General features: G+C 35.8%; 1 protein-coding gene across 1 annotated transcript in view; it reads right to left on the bottom strand.

Moving 5' to 3' along the window:
* Positions 1-24,754, bottom strand: part of LOC150098430 (valine--tRNA ligase-like) — a 382,977-nt gene that overhangs the window by 139,266 nt on the left and 218,957 nt on the right. The window contains exon 15 of the mRNA XM_090405873.1: positions 14,052-14,122. Coding sequence (XP_090261999.1) covers positions 14,052-14,122 — 71 coding nt within the window. The remainder of the gene's footprint in view (positions 1-14,051; positions 14,123-24,754) is intronic.

The following is a 24,754-nucleotide window of genomic DNA, read 5'->3' as shown; positions in this document are numbered from 1 at the left end:
CAAATAAAGTATGATGGGTGCAACGAGAGTAACCATATTCGGGGACTTTAATTATCTGAACATTGATTGGATAGCTGTGAAATCTCAGGAGAAGAATGAAACTGAATTTATTGAGCTGCTGCAAGACAACTTCCTCAATGTGACAGAAGGAACTCAAGGTCAAAGAGCGGTAGATTTCATTATAAGTGTCAGAGGGTGTTTCAGTTTAAGACAACTATTCTGCTTCCAGTTTGACAATGATCATGAAGTACTCACTTGGGAAGTGTCTAAGTTTACGAATGTTCCATTCAGAAAAGATTACGTGCTGAACTACAAAGCAAAAATGATGACCACCTGAGGGGTATACTCCATTCTGTGCCATGGTATCAGTTATTGGATGGGAAGAATATTGCCAGTGCATGAGAAGTCTTTTAAAAATACTTAAATGATGCACTATCAGAATGTGTAACTAGAGTTCGAAGAATTAATAGAGCTGGAATGAAATGGATGTGTAATCCATTTAAGTAAGATATTCATTAAAAAAAAAAAAAAAAAAGATGTCAGTTATGATTATTATAAGCAGCAGGCTAGAAGGCACAAGTGGCTAAGTCCGAGTATGAAAAGAAACTGGCTCTGCAAGTTAAAGACAACCCCAAAGAATTCTATCATTATGCTGCAAGTAAAAGACAAAATGAATCTGAAAGAATAACTGTACTAAATGCAGATAGTATGCAGGTGACTGATTGTTCAACTAATGAGCAGCCATTTTGCTGAAAGCTATCAACCTGGTATATCCAACATTGAACTCACTGCTACCTCTTCACCATATGAGGAAACTCGTGTGGATCAGTTTCCTCATATGGTGAACTTTTGCACAAACTGAATAAGAATTCTGCAATAGGAACTGATGGATATCATAATGGATGCTAACAGAGTGTTCAGCTGAAATAACTATTCCCTTGATCAGGCGATATAATTTGAGTCTCAGAACAAGGAAGATTCCGCAGGAGTGGAAAGAATATATGGTAATCCCATTGCACAAGGGTAGGTGGAAAGACTGATGCATCCAACTATCGACAAATCAGTATCTCAGGAGTGCTGGTAAAGATTTTGGAAAAGTTGGTTAGGGCTTGAATTCAGAAATGGGGTGATAGAGAATCTCTATTTTGCAACTTGTGCACATTCTATAATAATGTTACCACTGAGTTAGACAAAGGAAATGGCTAAACCATGATACTTTTGGATTTTGCTAAGGCTTTTGACAGAATATAGCATGGAATACTGTTGCATAAATTGGAGATTATGGGATCAAATTATAAACTATTGGTATGGATAGCAATGAATGCATCAATGAATTCAAGAACAGATATGACAGCTGGTGTGAATAGTATGGCCTCCCTTGATGAGTTCCTGACACCCTGGAGGTCTCTCTTAATAATAATAATAATAATTTTCTCTGAAGATGCCATTGTAAGCTGAAACGTAATAGCCAATAAATCTTGATTTTTACAAATATTGTAAAAATCAATTCTAACAATGTCATAATAGGAAAAAATGATGTAATAATATTAGAAGATGAAAATGGAGTAGTTATTAAAAATACAGTAGAAAGGTGCAAACAGTATTTTGCAAAATTGTATGATCCACTCTTACTATACAAACTCATAGAACCAAAAAAAAAAAAAAAAAAACCAGGACTTTTCTGTAGTTGGTTAGAGTTAATGTTTTGTGAGTTAACTACATGATAAATGCTGTTGAAATAGGAGGTCAAGCATTAAGAAGAGAGAGCATTCTAGAAATGCAAAAAGTTCAAAACAGGACAAACAATGTAATACATGGAAAACAATTCAAAACCAGAAGATGAAATTATAATAGAAATGACGACATTGAAGAACTTTTAACAGAGCTAAAAAAAACATTTAATATATGTCTAAAATAGAAAGATATTTCAAAAAACTGAAACAATGCCACAAATGCTTGTGGTAAATAAGAAAAGACAAAACTACAGACTTGTCAGCTTGCAGTTATAAATATATAAACTATTTATGAAAATAAACATAATCACCAGAATATCAGATGAAGCAAAGCCTAAATGAACAATGTAGATGCAGAAAAGAAATCAATACAACTGATCATCTGCAAACACTGAATGAACTACCTCTGCAGTGTTATATGATGTTAAGCATTCATTTTTTATGTGACTCCCACAAAAGGTTGTAAACCTATTGTACATTAGCACCATAGGTGGGCTAAGGATTTTTTCTTTATTTTTTTTTTTTTATTAATTTTATATTTTTATTTATTTTTGACATAATCCAGAAATCCTGCTCTAAAGACTAAACATGGCCTCACACCAGACAATTATTATTATTATTACGTGACACCTCCAGGGAGTCCAAAGACTCATCAAGGGAGGGCATCTACTCTGCAACTCTCTGTCTCCACTTCAATCCACCAACTACAACGAACCACAACTACACCAACGCCATCTACTGCCCACAATTACTACTAGTATTTCCACAGACAATCACGAACATCCATGCCCACAGCGGGATTCAAACCCATGGCCTTTTGGCTGGAAAAGAAAATTGCATCCATGCCGACAGCAGGATTTGAACTCACAGCCTGTTGGATGGAGAGTGGATAAACTAACCAATCAGGCTACCAAATGAAAATTAATTACTACATTTGAGTAATAACGTAAGTTAAACTTAGTTATTTGTTATTTTGACATTCAGATCAAGAGCAACTTTTAGAGTACACAGTTCATACTAGCTATAGTAAGCACCATTATAATGATAGAAAAGTTCAAAACAAATCTACATAGGAACAATGCCATCCAAAGAAAATGAAATGGCAACCTATCCATAATAAGCTATTCTTATGTCCATACAAGTTTTTTAATGTAAGAATCAACTATGAACATATACATATGAACACATGCTATGCTACATCTGACTAAGATAAACTATAAGATAACATTCTGTCAACCATTAACTATCATACGATCTCTGGAAAATGGTTCTATTACTTTCAGTGCCTGGAGAACATTTATGAATAAATATAGTAAACGACATCAGGATTGCCCATAGTGTTTTTCCTTTGATTGGGAGGTTCAGGAATTCTATCACAGATTGGGAGCATCTGGTAACGAAGTCACAGAACATTTGTTGATCTAGAATCCCAAGTTTTAATTTAGCTTATTCAAGCACTTAAAAAAGGTGGCTCAAAGTCTTCAGAGAACTGCCTGTTTTGTAGCTGTACTGAAAAAGGTTTGGAGGTGTTGGATATGGACCATCCCAATTATGTAAATCATTAAATCCATAATTTCTGTTGAGGTCTGGTTGGCTGATAAGGGCTTCACAGGTTTCCTTGAATTTCATACAAATCATATTTTGGTGTGATGCAGGGAAAAGTTACTTTTCTAATCAATCCCTATAAGAAAGTTTCCAAAGCATGATTTTTCATTTTTCGTTTCCAACAAATATTGTGTATCCTGTTTCACTTGTGTAGGATCAATTATATGTGCACTTAAATGGTATACTCCCAGGTGAAAGCAAAGGGGAGGGTGGTTTGGAACAGACCTTCTCAATTTTGTGGGTGGATGGAAAGAGGGAAGGCTAAAAATTGTTTAGATAATATTTGGAAATTATTCTGTTTATTCTTTCTAATACAGTATTTGTTTTATGATATTATTTTTGTTGTTTAAGAGATGCTTGTGCCATGAGAGGTTTCTTGAATTAACACAAAAAAACACAAGGAATAAGGAATACTATTAGGCCATATACTTCAGCCTGAATGTTACAGGCCATATTCAGTGGTGACAACAGTTAATTACAAAATAGAAAGCGAACAATAGATGATTTGAAAAAGTAAGACGAGTGTGATGTTATAAATAAAACAACGCAATGGTATAACCGAGGCAATATTGATAATTCGTGAGCTCTATAAAAAAACAAACAAAAAAAAACATTGATGTGTGATTAGAATAAGAACTTCCCCAAATCTTAGATAGAGAGAGAAGCAGTTGTTCCGATTTAAGTTCGGACAGTGAAGAAAAGCCTCAGCATTTTCTTTGTACAAACGTTCAAATTTATACCAACACTGATGAAGCGAGTTTCAGACCAAAGGATGTTGTGGTCTTTATCTTTTCTGTGGTGTGTTGATCAAGCCAGATTTTTCAGATTTACTGTTCCTGACGTAAGATCGGTGTTCTTGTATTCTCTCTTCCACAGAGCGTCCATTCTGCCCAAAGTAAGAATGATGACCATCACAAGGAACTTGTGAAACTGGCAGACATCAGGGAGAGCTAGAGAAGACCATTTGTCTTTAGCAGATAGAAACCATGCTGATAATTTCTTAATAGGAAGAAAAGTTGCCACTAAATTGTATTTCTTAAGAATTCTGGAAATGGGCTCTGAGATGCCAGAAACATAAGAAATTGGAATTTGCTATTTGAGCTAGGGATTGAAGGAATTAACAAGCTGCTAGATGGTCCTTTCTGGGAGTCCATTAAGTTTCATATATTGTTTGATGTTTAAGTGTTCCTGCTGTAATAGTTGAGGTGAAGAACAAATAGTATAAGCATTGCAATAAAGTTTTTATAATTCCAGTCTCCTGTGATGGATGGTGAGCTGATTGCCGTTGAATGTAGTAGCGTCCAGTGAAAGTAGGCTTTCGATAAACGGAAGTAATTAATTCACCTGATGATGTGAGAAGGAGTAGTATATCTAAAAAGGATGTTTACTTCAATTTTTATAGTAAATTTAATATGTGAATTATTATTATTATTATCTCGGGAAAGTCCAAGGAGTCGACAGACTCATCGAGGGAGGCCTTAACATCATGTCAAGAGCAACTATTCGACATTCACACAGTATCTATCATACCTCGCCTTGAACTCATTCACAGTCATAGCACCCACAACAGACTCTGGCAGCTTATTCCACTCATTCACCACCCTCCAAGTAAAAAACCTAGTTCTAACACTCCTGCTAACCACACTCTTGCCCAGCTTCCATGTATGGCCCCTACTCCTCCCACCACCAATCCTATTCTCAAAAATATTTTCTGGATTAACCCTATAGAAACCCTTCAGTAATTTGAATGTCTCAATCATATATAATAAGCCTCCGTAGCGCAATTGGAAGAACGACGGTACATTGCGCCCTTCGATTGGAATAGGCCTAAGTTCGATTCTCGTCGCGACGGGAGGAATCTTTATCTGGTCGATTTCAATCGATGGTGAGTTAGCCGATCTCATACGGAGGTAGCAGGGTTTTTTCTCCCGGAAAATCGGGTTTTTCATCCAGCATACATACAAATCGGCCCTTCAGAACACACGCAATTTACAGACAAAAATTACTAGTTGTGGTGGTGTTGGAGGTGGGCGGTAGATGGCGTTGATTCATAGTAGAGGTAAGGTGTAGAGATAGTTGAAGATGTCCTCCCGCGATGAGTCTTCGGACTCCTTGGAGGTATCAGGAATAATAATAATAATAATAATAATATCACCCCTCTTCTGCCTATCAACCAATATTTGCAACCCACAAATCTTCAACTTGTTCTCATAAGGTTCATTCCACAGACCTATTATCATCTTTGTCACTTGTTTCTGGATCCTCTCCACCTCCTCCCCATCAAGAAGAAACCCTGGTGCCCATATCTGGACACAGTAGTCCAGATGGGGTCCTATCAAGGCTAGATATAGAGGAACAATAATTTGTTTGTCTCTGCATGTTAAAGTATTTTTCAGCAACCAAGTGATTTGATAAGCTGTTTTTGCCACTTTTGCAATGTGCCCCCTAAACTTCAATTCCTTATCGACCAACACTCACAAATCCCTTGCCTCATCAATCTCCTGGAGTACGGTTCTAACAATGTGATATACTGCTGCTAATCTTTTCACTCCAAAATGCATAACCTTACACTTTGCCACATTAAATTGACATCCATTTTCCCTAGCCCAGTCCTCCAAACTATCCAAATTATCCTGCAAAATTTTGACTTGCATCATCAGAAAACAAGTGAACACTTCCTCTCAGATCCTTTCCTATATCGTTAATGAACAAACTGAAAAGTAGTGGTCCAAGAACAGAACCCCTGCGGCACACCACTAGTCACAAGCCGTCTTTTGTCTCCACTCCTGAATAAACCACTCTCTGTTATCTCTCCATCAACCACCCTCCTATCCATTTCACCAACCCTATATCCATCCCCATCTGCTTCAATTTACTGATTAGAGTAACATGTGGTATCCTGTCAAAGGCCTTGGCAAGGTCCAGTAGAATCACTGTAAACTCATTACTCTTATCCAGTTCAGCCGTCACTGTGTTATAAAATGTAAGCAAGTTACTGAGGCATGATCTACCTTTCACAAAACCATGTTGTCCCCCAGTATCCCATTTTCATCTATCCAGTCCTGTATTCTTCTCTTGACTAATTTCTCCAAGACTTTGACAACGATTCCTGAGATTCTTGAAACCTCCTTTATGCAGTGGAACTATTTTACCCTCTTTCAACCCCCTTGGGACTAACCCAGACCCGAGACTCAAATTAAACAAAATGGTCAAGGGTAGAGACAATTCTTTAGCCGCTTCACGTATGACAAGAGCTGGTATACCATCTAATCCCACAGATGTACTGACATTGAGGTTTTGCAATAGACTACTCACCTCCACTTCATTCACCATAATACCCGTGTAATCTATTGGTTCATTCATTTCTGCAATGTCACCACCTGGAAGATATTCTTGCGAAGTGCTCGCTCAGTAATTCAACTATATCAACTGATCCAGTTACCTCCCTACCATCGGCATTCTTTAAAATCATTCTGCCATATACATTTTTTCTTTTACTAGCAACATATCGAAAAAACTGTTTGGGATTCTCTTTAGCCTGCATTGCTAATGTTCTTTCATAATCCGTTTTTGCTTTTCTTATCACATTCATTACCCTTCTGGCCTGTGCTTTATACCACTCATGTGCCTGCAGGTCACCTTTCTCTTTAAATTCCCTCCATAGTTTCTTTTTTTGCAGCTCAAGCATAATGGTGTTATTCATCCATTTAACCCCTACTCGATTTATTATTCGGACTCTAGGTATACGGTCAACCATTGCTTCATGCAAACACTTCTTTACCGCCTCCCATGCACTATCAACTTCTAGCCCTTGCAGTTGTACATGCCATGGCACTGAACCAATCAATCTCCTAAGCTTGTCATACTTACCAGCCCGGTAATTCCACATGTACCCTGTCTTAATTGTAAAATCCACACCTTTAGCCACCTCCCAAGTCAAGACCCTACGATCACTCTCACCAATTGGTGGCAACGTGGTCATATTCGTTACAGTCAAATTCTCAGATGCAATTACCAGTCAAGCACTCTATGACCCCCTAGTATTATCCATTACATGCTGTCACAGATAGTTATCCCTTAATAACCTCATAAAATCCAATTCCTTCCTCCCATGTGTCCTCTCCTCCTTCCAATCAATGTTACCATAGTTGAAATTTCCCATAATAATTACCCTCCTTCCACTCATTTCTTCTATTTGCTTATGCATACTATCTCCACCATCTATTCCATCACCTGGTCTATAGCAGCACCCAACTGTATATTTAGTTCTGCTAATTTCAATATCACACCAAATGTGCTCTTTTCTCTATCCTGCAGTTCCACTTCTATTCTTCTTGGCTGTAGCTCATCAGCTATCATCAATAACACTCCTTCCCCCATTTTATTCTCCCTGTCACTCCTGAACACACCATACCCCTCACATTCAGTCCCGCTAGCTGTGTCATCTTCTGTCAGCCACGTTTCAATAATGCCAATAACCTGTGGTTTAGAAGTGCCAACCAAGGCCAAAATTTCTTCCCTCCTGTTTCTAATACTTCTGGCATTTGTATACATGTATACATGAATTGAAGAAGCCGATTTGTCCCATCCCTATTTTGATGCCTTATACTAACTATCCCATTCTGATTCATGTTCCTTCCTACTTGCTTGGGCATATAACACACATTCACACACTCAATTGTTTCCCTAAAATCTGCAAATCTACTCCCCCCTTAATAATTCCAGTTTCCCTGGTTCTGCAACTTCACTTCCACCACATTCGACAACACCTTTTCAAGTCTCTGCATGCCAAATCCATTCAGATGTAATCCATCCATTTTATATAAATTCTTTCACCCATCGAACTCATTTCACACATCCACAAATTCCACACCACTCATCACACATAATTCACGCATAAAGTCATTAGCAATTATGGTCCTCCTCCTATACTCTTCACTGTCATACCATGGCAACAGACTCATCATCCTAACTCTCTCGTGCTTTTCTTTTGCTACCTCACGCAATTCCTTCACATCCTTTCTCATAGCCTTTTTATTTCCTTTCAACTCATTTGTACCTACTACCATTATCAATTCTTTCACCCGCTGATTTTGCATCCTAATCGACTCGCTTACATTCTTTACTGTTGCACCGGGTTGGTACGATTTTGTTAAACTCTCAACTAACACACCTCTTACTAGGGCATCTCCATACAATACACGCTCTTTAATTTTGTTTACACTCACTCTCATAACCTTATTTTTTTTATCATACTTTTGCCGATTATTCATCGTTATGCTTGTTAAAGATTTTTGCCAACATTCCAGTTGCTGGTTTACACTATGTATCGTTTCCCATAATAGAGCTATTTCACTCATTGTGTCAGTGTCGTCATTTTTATTTTCCAATGATTCATTCACTCGTTCTGTATGCTTAACTTCATTCACTCTATCAACGCCACTCTCACAGCTATCAGGTACTACCTCGCAAATATCCTCATTCATACCTCAAATATCGCTGTTATCTAGATTCTCACTTTCAACAATATCACTCACACGACCTGAAATATTCTTTAAATCTTCACATTCTTTACACTTTTTGCACACATTCACTCCACAATCGTTGTTTATCCAGACTCCAACCACTCTCCTCAATGCATACATTTCGCAAACAGAATCTGAATCAAGTCTTTTAAATTAGGATTATCAGAAAAATATGGCGACCTAGACACTATCTTTATGTTCCTCTTTATGAGAGCCATGAGCACAGATAATCGATCTATCAAGTTACTGTTAAAATATTCAAAAACACACAAAATCACCCAGACACGTTAAATTACTAAAGGAAACAATACTATGTACTATGTAATACTTAATTATAATTAGAATAACTTATCTCAATCAGGAGCTCTTTTTAGACACGTCCACAGCACTTGGCTCCAATGATAACCAAATGTAGGTTGTTTAGTTTCGATAAAAAAAGTAGGCAATGTCTTCAATTATGAGACCAGATAACAAAAACATTGTCCGTATAACAAAACCAAAATGAAGGCTGAGAGTGTATGGATGAGAAAAGGATGTCTTCTAAATGTTCTAAATAAAAGTTAGCAAGTGTGGGGACGAGTGGACTACCCATTCAAGTTCCTTCAACTTGAATGTAAACTTTATTCTGGCAAATAAAATATCCAAAATTTTTTAAATTTTTATTTGGAAAATCTGAAGAATTTGTAATAAATGAGTGTGAAACAATAAATTATAAATTTCTTCGTATTTTGTACATGGATCATTCACAGTTATCATTTATATATATATATATATATATATAACTAGGGGTGTTTAAGGGTCATAGCTATATAACTGAGAGGAGACTTCCAGATAGCCTTCAAAGGAATGCAGACAACCAACCAGGGCTTCTGACCTAATGTCCAATCCTCACCTTCTCGTGGTGCGCACTGTTAGGTATCTACCTGGATACTGAATGGACAAGGATGGGCTAAAAATTTGGGATTTAACTGACCAAATTGTATTTTTATTGGCTTAAACCAATATAAAAAATGATGGTACAACATGACAAAATTTCATGCCGGCTGGGGCGTCGCCTTAAACAAGGTCCAAGTTGTTTTCGCCAGGAAACCAGGGCAAACAGCTAAAAGCCAGCTACTGGAACAAATCCTAAAACTTAAACCAACTCAACATCACCAGAGTTCAAGATCAGTACTATCAACATAAGAAGCCTGAATGGCAAAGAAATGGAGCTAGCTGAGGAATTGGATAAGTGCCAGGTTGACATAATAGGGGGTGACTGAAACAAAAAGACAAAATTGCTGAAATCTTTCAGAGCAATAAATACAAAATGTTATATTCAGGCAATGACAATCAAGGAAAAGAAGGAGTAGCCATAGTATTCAACACTAGATATGAGGTTAATCTTCTTGAATGGGCATACCTCATTCTCATATTTGCCCACATCACTCTACTTGAGAGTGATGTGGGCAAATATGAGAATGAGGAACTAGACAATGAGACTTAATTATGCCTATGATCCCACAGAAGGTTCTACCAAGGTAGAAGGAGAGGAATTTTTTGATGCTTTAGAGACAGCAACTGACACTATGAAAAAGGAAAAGTTGGTCCTTGTTGGGGATCTAAATAGCAGAGTAGGAAATGATTGTTAGACATACAAAAAATATTTTTGGAAACTTTGGAGAAAAGAGAAAAGCTAATAATAATGGCAAATATTTGTTGGATTCTGCTCAGGACATGGACTGGTTATTATTAGCACCATGTTCCAACATAAAAATGTGCACAAATTCACATGGACAGAAGAGGCAAGGAATAAGAAAAGTCTCATTGACTATGTTATTGTTGATAGCGATATTTTCCCAATGGTGCAGGAAACCAGAGTGTACAGAGGATATGAAATTGGAAGTGATCACCATTTAGTCTTGAGCAGGATAAAAAATTTCATACTGAAAAGAATAACATGCAAGAAAGTTATAAAATGAATAAAAGTTGAGCAGCTCTCAGATGTGAACTGTAGACCAAAATACACAAATATTATTGAAGAAAAAATGAAAGTTTGAGAGCAGGAACCAAACTTCGGAGATTCAGTGGCAAGCCCTGAAGAAAACACTGATTGATTCAGCTAGAGAGGCATGCAAGGATAGAAAAATGAGAACTCCAAGGTGAACACAGGAAGTTAAAGAAGTAGTGAAGGAAAAGAAGAAAGCATATTAAAAGTTCCTGACAAATAAGTCAGCTTGTGCTCTTAGAGAATACAGAGACAAATGCAAGTAAGCTAAACACTGTGTAAAACTGGCTAAACAAAACTCATGGGAGGACTTTGGAAAGAACATAGAAAATAAATATAAAGATCGTAGCAAGATATTCTGGAGGTTGTTGAAGAAGCTCAGAAATGGTGGAAAGAGTGCTGTAAAAGGAATTAGAGATGATACAGGTGACATGAAAATAGGAGAAAAAGATATCCTTGAAGTATGGGGTAATTACTTTGAAAAACTGCTAAATGAAACTAGCAGTGATGACAGCACAGTGATAAGAAACACTGACCAGGCATGCAATCAGGAATACATATCCATACTTGAAGTAGAAAAAGCCATCAAAAGTCTGAAATGTGGAAAGGCAGCAGGAGTGATATTCGACCAGAAATGCTCAAGTATAGAGGTATAAAAGTTTTACAGTGGCTACACTGCATAGTTCAGAGGGCCTGGACAGAAGGACAAATTCCAGATGATTGGAGTAGCGCTCTCATAGTACTCATATATAAAAAGGAAAATAAAACTGATTGTGAGAATTACTGAGGTATTTCTCTACTTAGTGTTCCTGGTAAGATTTAGCCAGTATACTTGAGAAACGGTTGAGAAGGACTGTGGAAGAGAAGCTTGGTGAAGAACAAGCTGGATTCAGGCCAAATAGAGGCTGTCAGGATCAGATCTTCATTTTACGACAAATAGTTGAGAAGTCATGGGAATATAACAAAGATCTGTATTTAAGTTTTGTAGATCTGGAAAAGGCATATGACAAGGTGCCAAGAGAGAAGCTAAAACTACAGTTATATGGTGTTAACCTCGCTACTGGCTGATGTGGATGAAATAGTGACATCAAATTGCACTTCTTATCCATGTTATTCAATGGGTGTTAGAGCTTCGTATCCAGATTTAGCTGAACACCTATAGATGTCGTGGCCTGGTTGGGGAGTTAATGGGGCATATCAAGCAATACTTTGTCTTTATTTGAGTTGTAAGTTAGCAGTTAGAAAGGAAGTACAGGGAGATGGTTTAATGCTAAATCTGGTGACAGACAAGGATGTACAAGGATATATGGATCACATTATGAAGGAAAGTGATATTAAACCTGATATCAAAATTGGAGACATTAATCTCAGCTCTTTACTTTATGCAGATGATGTTATACGTCTAAATAAATCCGCTACAAGTCTGCAAGATTCCATGACTAAATTGAATAGCTGTTGTAAAAATATGGTATGAACGTCAGCATTAAAAAGACAAAGACAACGAATTTTACTCTTCAGAGACACTTGGGACATTATGATTAGGAATTATAGACACGTTAAATATTCTTGTGTTAATGTGTCTATGATTCCTAAAGATAATGAAAATAAGCAGAAACATTGAAAATATCAACTGCATTGTGAATGGTAAAACATTTCAGCTACTTAGGCATGATTTTTAGTGAAGATGGTAAGTTAAATATGGAAAGAGACAACAGAATCAACAAAGCTGGTATGGTAGGAAGTCAACTGAATAAATTTATATGGAATAAGAGAGAAATTAGTTCAAAACACTAAATTAGCCGTATACAAGACAGTGTTTAAACCAATTTTACTTTACGGATCTCAGAGCTAGGTTAGAAGTAAAACACTTGACCAAAGACTAGAGACTGCAGATATGAGAGTCCTGAGAAAGATTAAGGCATGAACAGATGGCGTCGATGGCAATATCATATTAAAAATGAGAATATTAGGAAAGAACCTGACATTATTAGCATCCAGGAATGTGTTAGCAGAGCTAATTTCAGGTCATATGGTCACTTAAACAGAATGGGAGAGGAAAGATTAGCAAAACAAGTGTTCTCTGCCAGGTTGGCAGGAAATTTATATGGAATAAGACCCAGAGGAAGACCAAGATATAGGCGGATTGATACAATAAAAAGTGCCTTAGAAGACAGGAATATAAGACCTGATAATATTGGATTCTTGACATTTAACAGACTGATTTGGAGGAAAATTGTAAATAGGAAGTTAGTAATGACGTAAATTTTTCTTGTAGTACTATCATATCTTGTACACCCTCTTGAGGGTATATATCAGGAATTTGATGATCATGTTATAACTTATATCTAAATCATAATATGTATAGATAGCATTATTAAGGGAAAAAAATATTAAAAACAACATGATTTTGAATCAAAGAAGTAAGCGCTGATGTTTAGTTCTTTATGCTATGCAGCTGATCTCATTTTCTTAATTAAGTAGATGATCTCCAACCGATAGGTTGTGGATTTGAATTCCATCATGGGCATGGATGTTTATGAATGTTATTAGGTAAGATATGAATTCATTGCACACAGTGAGACTACCACTCTGCTTTGAAGACCTGAAGTTGATTGAAAAAATTCATACCTGGTTTCTTGAATAGGATTTCTGGATTATTAATCTCCAGTAACTAACGGCAATGTACTCTGGTTACATTAGCATTAGTACACATAAAAACTAATTCAAAGGTATATTCAGATGTTGTTTAACTGTTAGACCTCAAAATAATTTTAATTGCTTGCCTCCATTTTGGAATATGATCACTAAACAAGCTCTCTAATTTTAAGGAGTCAACAGTAAGTAATTTTTGTGATCTAATTTACTAATAGTTTTATTTAAATTTATTCTTAATTAAATTCTAAACTTTACATATATATATATATATATTTATTTATTTATGTTCATATTATAGTCAGTATTAGGAAACAAACACCTAAAATCCTAATATGTATTTTTTTATTCCAATCTATATTGCATTAATAGTCTGAACAATAAGCCATTTTTCTTATAATTTTGATATTATTATGAATATAAAAATTGCAGGACTTTGACTTTTACGCTTTTATTTTCTATTAAATTAAACTTTAACATTGAAAGTATTCAATAAAAATTATAAATAAGTTATAAAAAGAGAGCCCAAAGCAAGATATAAAAAAATACCTCACGAGGCCATCCAAGGGCTGTAAATGGAAACAGAGCTGATGAGAACCATGTATCCAGCACATCTTCATCTGAAAACAGTTAAATAAGTTTATTCCTTTATCCATCAGCAAAACCACATAGTCAATACCATACTGCTTAGGATTTCCGTGTGGCGGTAGCTGAGAAATTGCAAAAATAAAAAAAAAATGGATGTGTTTTTTTAAAAGCATCTGTTCAGGTGAGCTTACAATTAAAACTATCACTATTACAATTACAATAATTATCATTGTTGCTGTTCAGTACGATATTACTCGAAGATGCAATAGTTGCCAATCTGTGAAATAATAAAACAAATAATAATTAAAAAAAAAAAAAACACCTCCTCCAAGGAGCATGAAGAAGTTACATCGACTAATCAGCTACAACATAATGATTTCCAAAACTGAAAAAAAAAAAGGGGGGGGGGATTTATATGTATATTTATTTATTTATTGAAATAAGATAAAGAGTGAAAAAATATATGATAGTTGATCAACAAATACTGAACTAATTTCATAAAATACATGTTTTAACAATTATCACCTTCAAAGTATTCCCTACCAGCAAGAATGCCCCAGTTCCAATTATATCTCCCCCATATCTGGAAGTACCTATGGACACTCTTTTGGAATTGCCTTATTCTCTTTTGTTTCACTTACTCCTTTTTACATCTTCTGCATTCTAAAAATGAGTTTAAAATGGAACTTAGTGTTATGAGGTAGGTAGAAGTCTTGCGCAAATGTTAGTCAAGAAAAAATGAAAGAGTTTGAGAAAAGGAATCAAACCTTGGGGATTCAGTGGCAAGCTCGAAGAAAACATTGATTGATTCTACCAGAGAGGCATGTGGTGAGGTTGTCTGCAAGGATTAGAAAAATCAGAATTCCATGGTGGACACAGGAAGTTAAAGAGGCAGTGAAGGAAAAGAAGAAAGCATATCACAAGTTCCTGGCAAATTATTCAGCTTGTGCTCTTAGAGAATACAGAGATAAATGTAAGAAAACTAAACACTCTGTAAAACTAGCTAAACAAAAGTCATGAGAAGACTTTGGTAAGAACATAGAAAATAAATATCAAGAAGTGGAAAGATATTCTGGAGGTTGTTGAAGCAGCTTAGAAATGGAGGAAAGAGTTCTGTAAAAGGAATTAGAGATGATAAAGGTGACGAACATGGGAAAAAAAAATATCCTTGAAGAGTGGAGAATTACTTCAAAAAATTGCTAAATGAAACAAGCAGTGATAGCACAGTAGTAAAAAACACTCAACAGGCATACAGTCAGGAATACATATCCATACTTGAAGTAGAAAAAGCCATCAAAAGTCTGAAATGTGGAAAGGCAATTGGAGTAGATGATATTCTACCAGAAATGCTGAAGTATGGTGGTATAAAAGTCTTACAGTGGCTGCACTGCATAGTTCAGAAGGCCTGGACAGAGGGACAAATTCCCGATGATTGGAGTAGAGCTCTCATAGTACTCATATATAAAAAAGGAAATAAAACTAAATGTGAGAATTATAGAGGTATTTCTCTACTGAGTGTTCCTGGCAAGAATTATGCAAGTATACTTGAGAAACAGTTGAGAAGAATTGTGGAAGAAAAGTTGTGTGAAGAACAAGCTGAATAGAGGCTGTCAGAATCAGATCTTCACTTTACGACAAATAGTTGAAAAAGCATGGGAATATAACAAAGATATCTATTTAAGTTTTGTCGATCTGGAAAATGCATATGACAAGGTGCCAAGAGAGAAGCTATTCAATACGTTACAGTTATATGGTGTTAATGGGACATTATATCAAGCAATACTTAGTCTTTATTTGAGTTGTAAGTCAGCAGTTAGAACTGAAGGAAGTACAGGGAGATGGTTTAATGTTAAATCTGGTGACAGACAAGGATGTACATTATCCCCTCTGTTATTCATTATCTATGCATTATCAATGCATATCACCCAGATAACACAGATATAAATACAGAGTTACTTCAATAACTAAGTCAAACAACGTCAGACACAAAGATCCTTTTAGGAGATCTAAATGCCAAAAGCCCAACTTGGGGCTCCCCACAACTAGATTGGAAAGGAGCACAAATAGAAGACATAATTGATTATCTAAACCTTGAGATCATAAAAAACAGGCAAAATACATATCTGTCAAAAACAACGGGCACAGAAGTACCATTAGACATCACAGCAGTAGATAACGAAACTGCTAGTCTTACCCAGTGGAAAATACTAAGGAATGCCATCAGTAATCATAGACCTATTATCGCAACCATTAATTTGCAGCTATACCAAGAACCACAGACAAAGAAATCTTGGAACTTCAGAAAAGCAAATTGGCCTAAATACACACAACTATTAGAAACATATTGCACTGGCACACTCACTAGTAAAGAACTTGATCAGCAACTACTAGAACCAATTAACAACATACAGAAAGCTACAAAAAATTCAATTCTCAGAGGTCTCAGGAAAAACAATTGGGTTCCATTTCGGAAAGATCACAATATCAGTGCTATGATCACTGAAAGAGATATTATCAACGAACAGTTAAAACAAAATAATACAGAACACAACAGAAAGAAGTTAATAGAATTAACTCTAAACATAGAAGATGAAATTTCTAACTGCAAACAAAAAAAAGTGAGAAAAATTCTGCAATAAACTAGATCCAAGAAAAGACTGGAACATCATCAGATTATTAAACAATGCAACACTTCCAAATACTGATCACTCTTCAAACATAGTCTCCTCAGGAACCAATACAGCAGCAACAAACAAGCAGATGCCAAATTTACTGCCAAACATTACTTTAATGCAAGCAAGCTGCAATACAAGAAAGACAAAAAAGTGCAGGAAAATTACAAAACATTTGCTAATACAATCCAGAACCTATCCTTCTGAAGACATCTTTACTCAGGACCTCACAATGACAGAATTAGAAACAGCAATTAGTCGAATTGACCCTGACAAATCATCAGGAATTGATCTTATCTTTGGACATATGATTAAAAACATGGGAAAAATAGTCCAAAACTGCTTTCTGAAGATATTTAACAGGTAAACTACTAAAAATCTAGAAAACATCAGTCATTATACCCTTACTAAAACCTAACAAAAACCCTAGTGACTGTAAAAGCTACAGACCCTCTACTAGCACCCTCTGTAAACTAAATGAAAGAATAATGCATGCCAGACTTATGAATTGGTTCTTAGAAAATAACAAGATCAACTTCTGCCAAACTGCATACCGGTCTCAACACCGTACAGAAGATCAATTATTTTATCTTTGCCAATCAGTCACACAGATGGCTTTCAAGAAAAACTACCAAAGAAGACAACAGCAATATTCTTGGATCTCACAGCTGCCTACGATCACGTCTGGAGACAAAAGTTAATAAAAATTGCATACGATACTGGAATAAGGGGGGGATACATTAATTTGGATTGTAAATGAAAGTAAAAGTTAATGGAATTTATTCCAACATGCATCGAACTTGGGCTGGAGTCCCACAAGGTTCTGTTTTAAGCCCACTCCTATATCTCATCTATATGAACAATATCCATCCTCACACAATAAATGACACAAAAATAGCATGCTATGCAGATGATATAGCAATCTGGCACACAAGCAGTAATCCTCAACAATTTGAAAAAGTCCTAAATAATTCAATAAAAAGCTTAGAAAGATGGGCAAAGGAATTTAAACTACAGATAAACCCAGAAAAAACAAAACTGAGCATCTTCACTACTGATAGAAAAAAAATAGATACAATTATAACCCTCAAATCAAAATATATAATACTAAAATAGAAAAAACAGTCTCCAAAATACTTAGGCCTAGTCCTAGATACTGAACTGAGATTTACAACTCATATAAAGCTCTTAAAAAGCTTAATATCATCAAAAGGCTTTGTGGAACAAAGTGGGGTGCAAAACTGAAGACACTCAAAACTACATACATGGCACTCATACAACCCACTATGGAATATGCCTCATCAATCTGGGCTCCAGCTTCTACTAGTTCAAAAGAAAAACTTGACAGAGTAACATCAAGAGCAGCAAAAATTATCATGGGTACGGTCTCATCCACAAATAATTTAAAAGCTCAACAAGAGTGTGGGCTTCAACATTCTAGAAGATAGAAGAAAACTCTCCACAGTTGAATTCACTAACAGTATCAGGAGCACACCAACAGGATCATGTCTCAGTCAGGACTTTCGATGCCTGGACAAGAAAATCTAGACTAAAGAGATCATCTACATTACAATATGATCAAGAAATTAGAAAACAGATTGACTTAGAGCACCTATCCATTGAAATAAGCAAAGCTTTTCCACTATCCCACCAAAAAACACAATGATAAACTTAAATTTCCTCGAACCTTGTTCAAAAAAGGATTCACAGCAAGAAAATAAAAGAAAAGGACTTGACACTATACATCACTTAAATAAACCAAACCATGTCATTGCCTACACTGATGGATCATCTGATGAAGCACTCAACCGAGGAGGTTCAGGGGTTTTTCCTAACTCTACCTGGAAGCAAGAAAATGCAAACCAAAACCACCACAGCTGGCAAAATAGCCAAATTCTCTGTCTCTCAAATCCAGTAATAAACATTACAGAAGGAATAACTATCTACAGAGATTCAAAATCTGCATTTGAGGCATTAAAAAATGGAAAAACAAAACTCACACAGGAAATTCATGAACTACTAACATCCTTCCTTGTAGATAAACTTATACATTAGTGAAACATAACTGTCAATTTTTAGGGAAAGACAACTTATACTGTTATATTAATTAAAAAACTTTAATTAATACTCCCTATATTTCGGTAATGTTACATTACCATCTTCAGGAACATAAAATTAATGATATGTGCATGCAGGCACTAACACTGAACAAATATGGCTGAAGACAACAACTAAAGTCAGTCCTAGAGTCCTAAAAGTGTCACATAGTGGGCTAAATTGGATAGTAGTCTTGGCTGTTGGGCTAATGTTCTAAGAATGCAAGCTCCCATATTCGGGGCAGTCTCATGCATCCAAATTTGTTGAGGTTTAGGGAGTTTTTTAGAGCTGAGGCTGATTCCAGGAATAATCTCTCATATTTATACTTGCTGCGGTGTAGTAAGGTAGCTTTCTGCCAGCTTATTTTATGGTGGGTGTCCAAAGCATGGTCGGCAAGTCCCGAGTGGCTGTATTGGTGGAAACGGATATAATCCTTATGTTTAGATATCCTGCCTGTTGGGCCGTAGTAAGACAGTTTGCAACTACAAGGGACCTGGTATACTCTAGGTAGGTCTAGGGGAAGTGGCTGGTCCTTGGGGGAGCAGATAAGAGATGCCAATTTTTTATATGGTTTATAACAAGTTGTCAAGTCATATTTTTTTAGGATTTTTTTAGCTTTTCAGAAGTACTACCCCGAATATAAGGAATGGTGATAGATTTAGAGTAGTCCCTATTATGGAGAGGGGTTGAGGTTAATTGGTTTTAATATTTTTTTGGATTTTATGGGGGTTGTAGCCATTGGCTACAAAGGTGTTAAGAATATGATTAAGTTCAGTGGTAAGGACATTGTTATTTGAACTGATTAATTTTGCCCTGTTATAACACAGGGTTTTTATAATCCCATATTGTTGGGGGGGGGGGATTGATTGCTGGTGAATGTATCTGCTGTATGTGTAGGTTTTCTGTAAACAGAGAAAGCCAGGGATCCATCAGGCTGGCGAGTACTCAGAGTGTAAACTGGATCCTGGGGCATTGATTGTCTAAGTGTGATAAGAAGTTGAATGTGTCCAAGCCATGCAGGCAAATAGTAAACACATCAATAGCTAACATTTGAAAAGTTAAGTGGCCTTACTACAGATGGAGCTCTAGCCATGGTTGGCTTGCAAAAAGGGTTAATTGCATTTGTCAAGAAAGAACTGAATCGTCTCAGTCTTTATCCAAGTGATTTAATTATATGCCACTGCATCACACACCAAGAAAGTTTCTGTGCACAGTCGTTGCAGCTCAAAAATATGATGTCAACAGTAGTGTCATGCATAAATTTTACCATAAGCAGTGGGTTTAAGAGCCACAAGTTTAAGGAGTTACTGAATGATCTTCAGTCTGAGTACAGTGATTTTGTTTATCACTGCGAAGTGCTGTGGCTGAGTCACAGGAACATGCTCATGAGGTTTTACGAACTGCAAGATGAAGTCAAGCAGTTCACAGAGATGAAAGGAAAACATGTCAGGAAACTAAATGATAGCAAGCAGTTGTGTGATCTAGCATTCATAGTGGACATTACCAAGTACCTCTCGGAGCTGAACGTCAAGCTGTAGGGCCCCCAGCTAGCTTCTCAGCTCCCTGCTTTCAAACGTGAAATCATTTGAAGCTAAATTAAGGCTGTGGAAAGTACAACTTGAAAGGAATAACACGGTGCATTTCCCTACTCTGGAAAGACAAAAGCCTTCTACGACACTTGAATATGCTGGTGAACGTGCGAAACTAATTGAGTCATTTAATGAAAGATTCAAGGACGTGTAAAGTAAACAAACGGAATTGAACATTTTGCTACACCGTTCAATGTGGAACCAATTGATGTGCCTGATAACCTACAACATGAAATCATTGAGCTGCAAAGCAATGATGAGCCGAAAGCTAGGTACAACAACCTCCCACTGCTTGAGTTCTATAAACGTTACATAAGCAATGGGAATTTCCCGCTTTGAGGAGACATGCACTGAAATATGTATCTGTGTTTGGAACAACTTACTGCTGCGAGCAGTTCTTTTCGAAACTTACCATCGCAAAGAGTCGACTGAGCTCCAGACTGACTGATGCAAACCGGGAAAAGCAGTTGCAAGTAGCAACATCATCAATACCAGCTAACATTACATGCCTCACCAAAGAGAAGCAGTTCCAGCCATCATATTAGAGGTGAGTTAATTAAATGTTTGACCAAATATAGCAGGCTAATTTTTAAGTTGATAATTTTGTATGGCCTGCAAATGATGTTATAAATATCCAAAAGGCCCTTGGCAGAAAAAAGGTTCCCCACCCTGATCTATGGGGAATTTCACAGCCTTTTCCTGCATGTGGCCAGATAATACATCATATCTGATTATTGCCGACTACACATACTCCTTCCCTGTAGGCCTGAGGAAAACTTGCACTTATTCTTAAATAGTGCTATTCAGGTAACTGAACTGCCAATCTGTTTATGGTTTTGCTCATCGAGTCTTATATATACATATATTTTACGTATATGCTAAATAAGAAATAAGTTAACTTATTTATACAAGACAGCGTTTATGATTTGAGCATGGTCGTGTATACTTTCAATATGTTTTGAATGATTAATCTCTCTCTTCTTCAATGTAAATTTATTCAACTGGCTTCCAATAAAACCAGACTTACTTATTATCTCTTTCCATATTTGACATAGTCGCTAAAAATATACAATTAAATCACTAATATGTGTAACATGTCTTATAGATTCACTAGTGAGAATGCAAAGGGTACATTTCCTATTTACTGCCTAACACTTTAAGTTATTCTGTGTTGATTTTCATACCAAATCTTTCTGATTTTTCTGAGAAATTATTGAATTTGATTAAGATCTTGAAGGCTTGTAGCATATTAAAGAGGATAATGTCAGCATGGATTTAAAAAGTAAGCTTATTAGCTCATATATATATATATATATATTTATATATATATATATATATATATATGAGCTAATAACACATTTTTAATATAATAACACATTTTATTAATGTGTTCTTATATAGTTGTAACAGTGAAAAGTATACAACTATCTTACACCTGAATTAACATTTAAACCATCTTCTATATCACTGAATTCTCTGCTCATTTGCAACTTAAGTATAACAAATGCATTGCTATGTATAAGATTTCATTTATACCATGCAGATATAGTATTTTAAACGGTTTACCCCAAAACTGCTCTGAGGCTAAGTCAGTATTGACAACGTCCCTTAGTTAGAAAGAATTTTGTTTTGAATTCCATCTAGGATGTGAAAAATCTTTATTTGGGATTTTAAAGTGAAAAGCTCTAATATCCAACAAAACAGGAGAACTAGTCAGAAGAACACACACATAATTTACAAACATGGCACAAAAGATAGGATTAAATGACTTATCATATGCAGGAATCAGGTGTCTAGGAAGTCAAGTTATTAAGCTATAACAATATTTAAAAGCAAAGATCTGGTTTTAGCAATCGCTAGTTGGCTTAAACTCTGTTTATTCTTTTCTAATTTTCCTCTTCAATTATTTTCTTAGTATTTTCATAAGAATCCATACATAAATCTTTCATGCAATACTAAAATCTCTCTATTATTCTCCAATTCTATTTTATTCCTTTTTTCACAGACTGCTGCAAAGTGTGTTCTACCCCAAAACATCTGTGATTCAACTAATGACTACACATAAAATATGCAACACAGCTGATGTATAAGTTTTATACGTCCATATTTCAGATTGTACAAAATTTTTACAATTTAGCTATTAACATATATACTTCTGGGTGCATACCACAACATTTTTTACCACTGTTCTACTGTTTGTTACTACATTTAATAATTTTCTAAAGCAATTACTAAAGACATCCATAACATCCTTATCTTCAGTTTTTATACCATCCTTGTGTTTTTGGTTTCCGTGTGTGAACTCTTTCGTCTGTTTTGAAAGCTCTCTTAGCAACCTCCAAAACATCTTGCCATTTTTAAAAATTTCATCAATTTTAAAATCTGCCAATGAGTGACAGAAGCTTTCATTAAACCATTATACAGATCATTTACTATTCAAACAGAAACATGTTATTGCGCTAGTGAAGAGGACTGAAATAATGAACGCAGATATCTGTTTCCTGCCACACTATTTACATTGAATAGTGGCTTGTCATCATGAAAGCAATTTATGATCAAACTTTATATATGAGAATGCTTGCTATTTTACCAAGCACATGAATACTAGACAGCAATGTCAAGTATGTCTTTCCATATATCAATATAATCATTTTCTGGTGTAAAGAGGTGTAGCAGAGCTCTCATGAGTTTCTAATCAACGACTTGCTTACAAACTGGTCAATTATTTATGTATAATTAGTTTTCACTACTTGCACCTCTACCTTGCAAAGAACTTTTAACAGACTTCTTCTGGAACTTTTTCCTGCCATTTTTTACCCATTCTTGTTTTTCTAACCTTTCATCTCTCTCTCATTTAGGTTAAGTTTTCATCATCATCATCAAATTCCTGACATGTACTGTCAGAGGTGTACAAGATAGGATAGTACTGCATGAACACTTACATCATTACTAACTCCCTATCTACAATTTTCCTCCAAATCAATCTGTTACATTATCAGATCTTATATTTCTGTCTTCCTCTGGGTCTTTTTTCAGAATCACAATGGAAACAAGGAGACCAGATCTGCACACAATAGTCCAAGTGAGGTCTTATCAAGGCCTTGTAAAGAGGCAAAATAACATCATTATCTTGACATGTGAATATTCATTGGAGCATAGCAATTATCTTTTGTTGTATTTGCAATCTTTGCCACATGACCCCTGAACTTCAACTTCCTATCTCTTAACACCCCCAAGATCCCTAGCCTCATCAGTTTCTTCAAGCCTAATCTCACCAATATAATACAACATTGGATATCTAATCACGCCAAAGTGAATGATTTTACATTTACTCACATTGAACTGACACCCATTCAGTTGACTTCCTACCATGCCAGCTGTGTTGATTCTGTTGTCTATTTCCATATTTAATGTACCATCTTCAATAAAAATCATGCCTAAGTAACTGAAATGTTTTACTTGTTCTGTACGTTCTCCATTCACGATGCAGTTGATATTTTCTTTGTCTTGTTAATCACGCCAAAGTGAATGACTTTACATTTACTCACGTTGAACCGACACCCATTCAGTTGACTTCCTACCATTCCAGCTTTGTTGATTGTGTGGTCTATTTTCATATTTAATTTACCATCTTCACTAAAAATCGCTGATTTTCATACCAAATCTATAACAACAGTTATTCAATTTAGTCAGGGAATCTTGCAGACTTGTACTGGATTTATTTGGAAGTATAACTTCATCTGCATAAAGTAAGGAGCTGAGATTAACATCTCCAATTTTGATATCAAGTTTAATACCATTTTCCTTCAAGATGTGATCCATAAAAATAATGAATAACAGAGAGGATAATGTACATCCTTGTCTAACACAGATTTAACATTAAACCATCTTCCTGTACTTCCTTCAAATCTAACTGCCAAATTACAACTCAAATAAAGATCAAGTATTGCTTGATATAATGTCCCATTGACACCATACAACTCTAGTGTGTTTTGAATAGCTTCTCTCTTGGCACCTTGTCATATGCCTTTTCCAGATCTACAAAACTTAAATACAGATCTTTGTTATATTCCCATGATTTCTCAATTATATGTCGTAAAGTGAAAATCTGATGCCGACAGCCTCTATCTGGCCTGAATACAGCTTGTTCTTCACCAAGCTTTTCTTCCAAAATCCTTCTCAAGCATTTTTCAAGTATACTTGCAAATATCTTACCAGGAGCACTCATTAGGGAAATACCTCTATAATTCTCACATTCAGTTTTATTTCTCTTTTTATATATGGTACTATGAGAGCTCTACACCAA

Source organism: Typopeltis vanoorti, chromosome 15 (assembly GCF_054136105.1).
Source record: "Typopeltis vanoorti isolate ZY-2024b chromosome 15, IOZ_Tvanoo_1.0, whole genome shotgun sequence".
Taxonomy (NCBI): domain Eukaryota; kingdom Metazoa; phylum Arthropoda; class Arachnida; order Uropygi; family Thelyphonidae; genus Typopeltis; species Typopeltis vanoorti.
The sequence above is the reverse complement of the archived record's forward strand: the minus strand, read 5'-3'. Positions and strand labels throughout refer to the sequence as shown.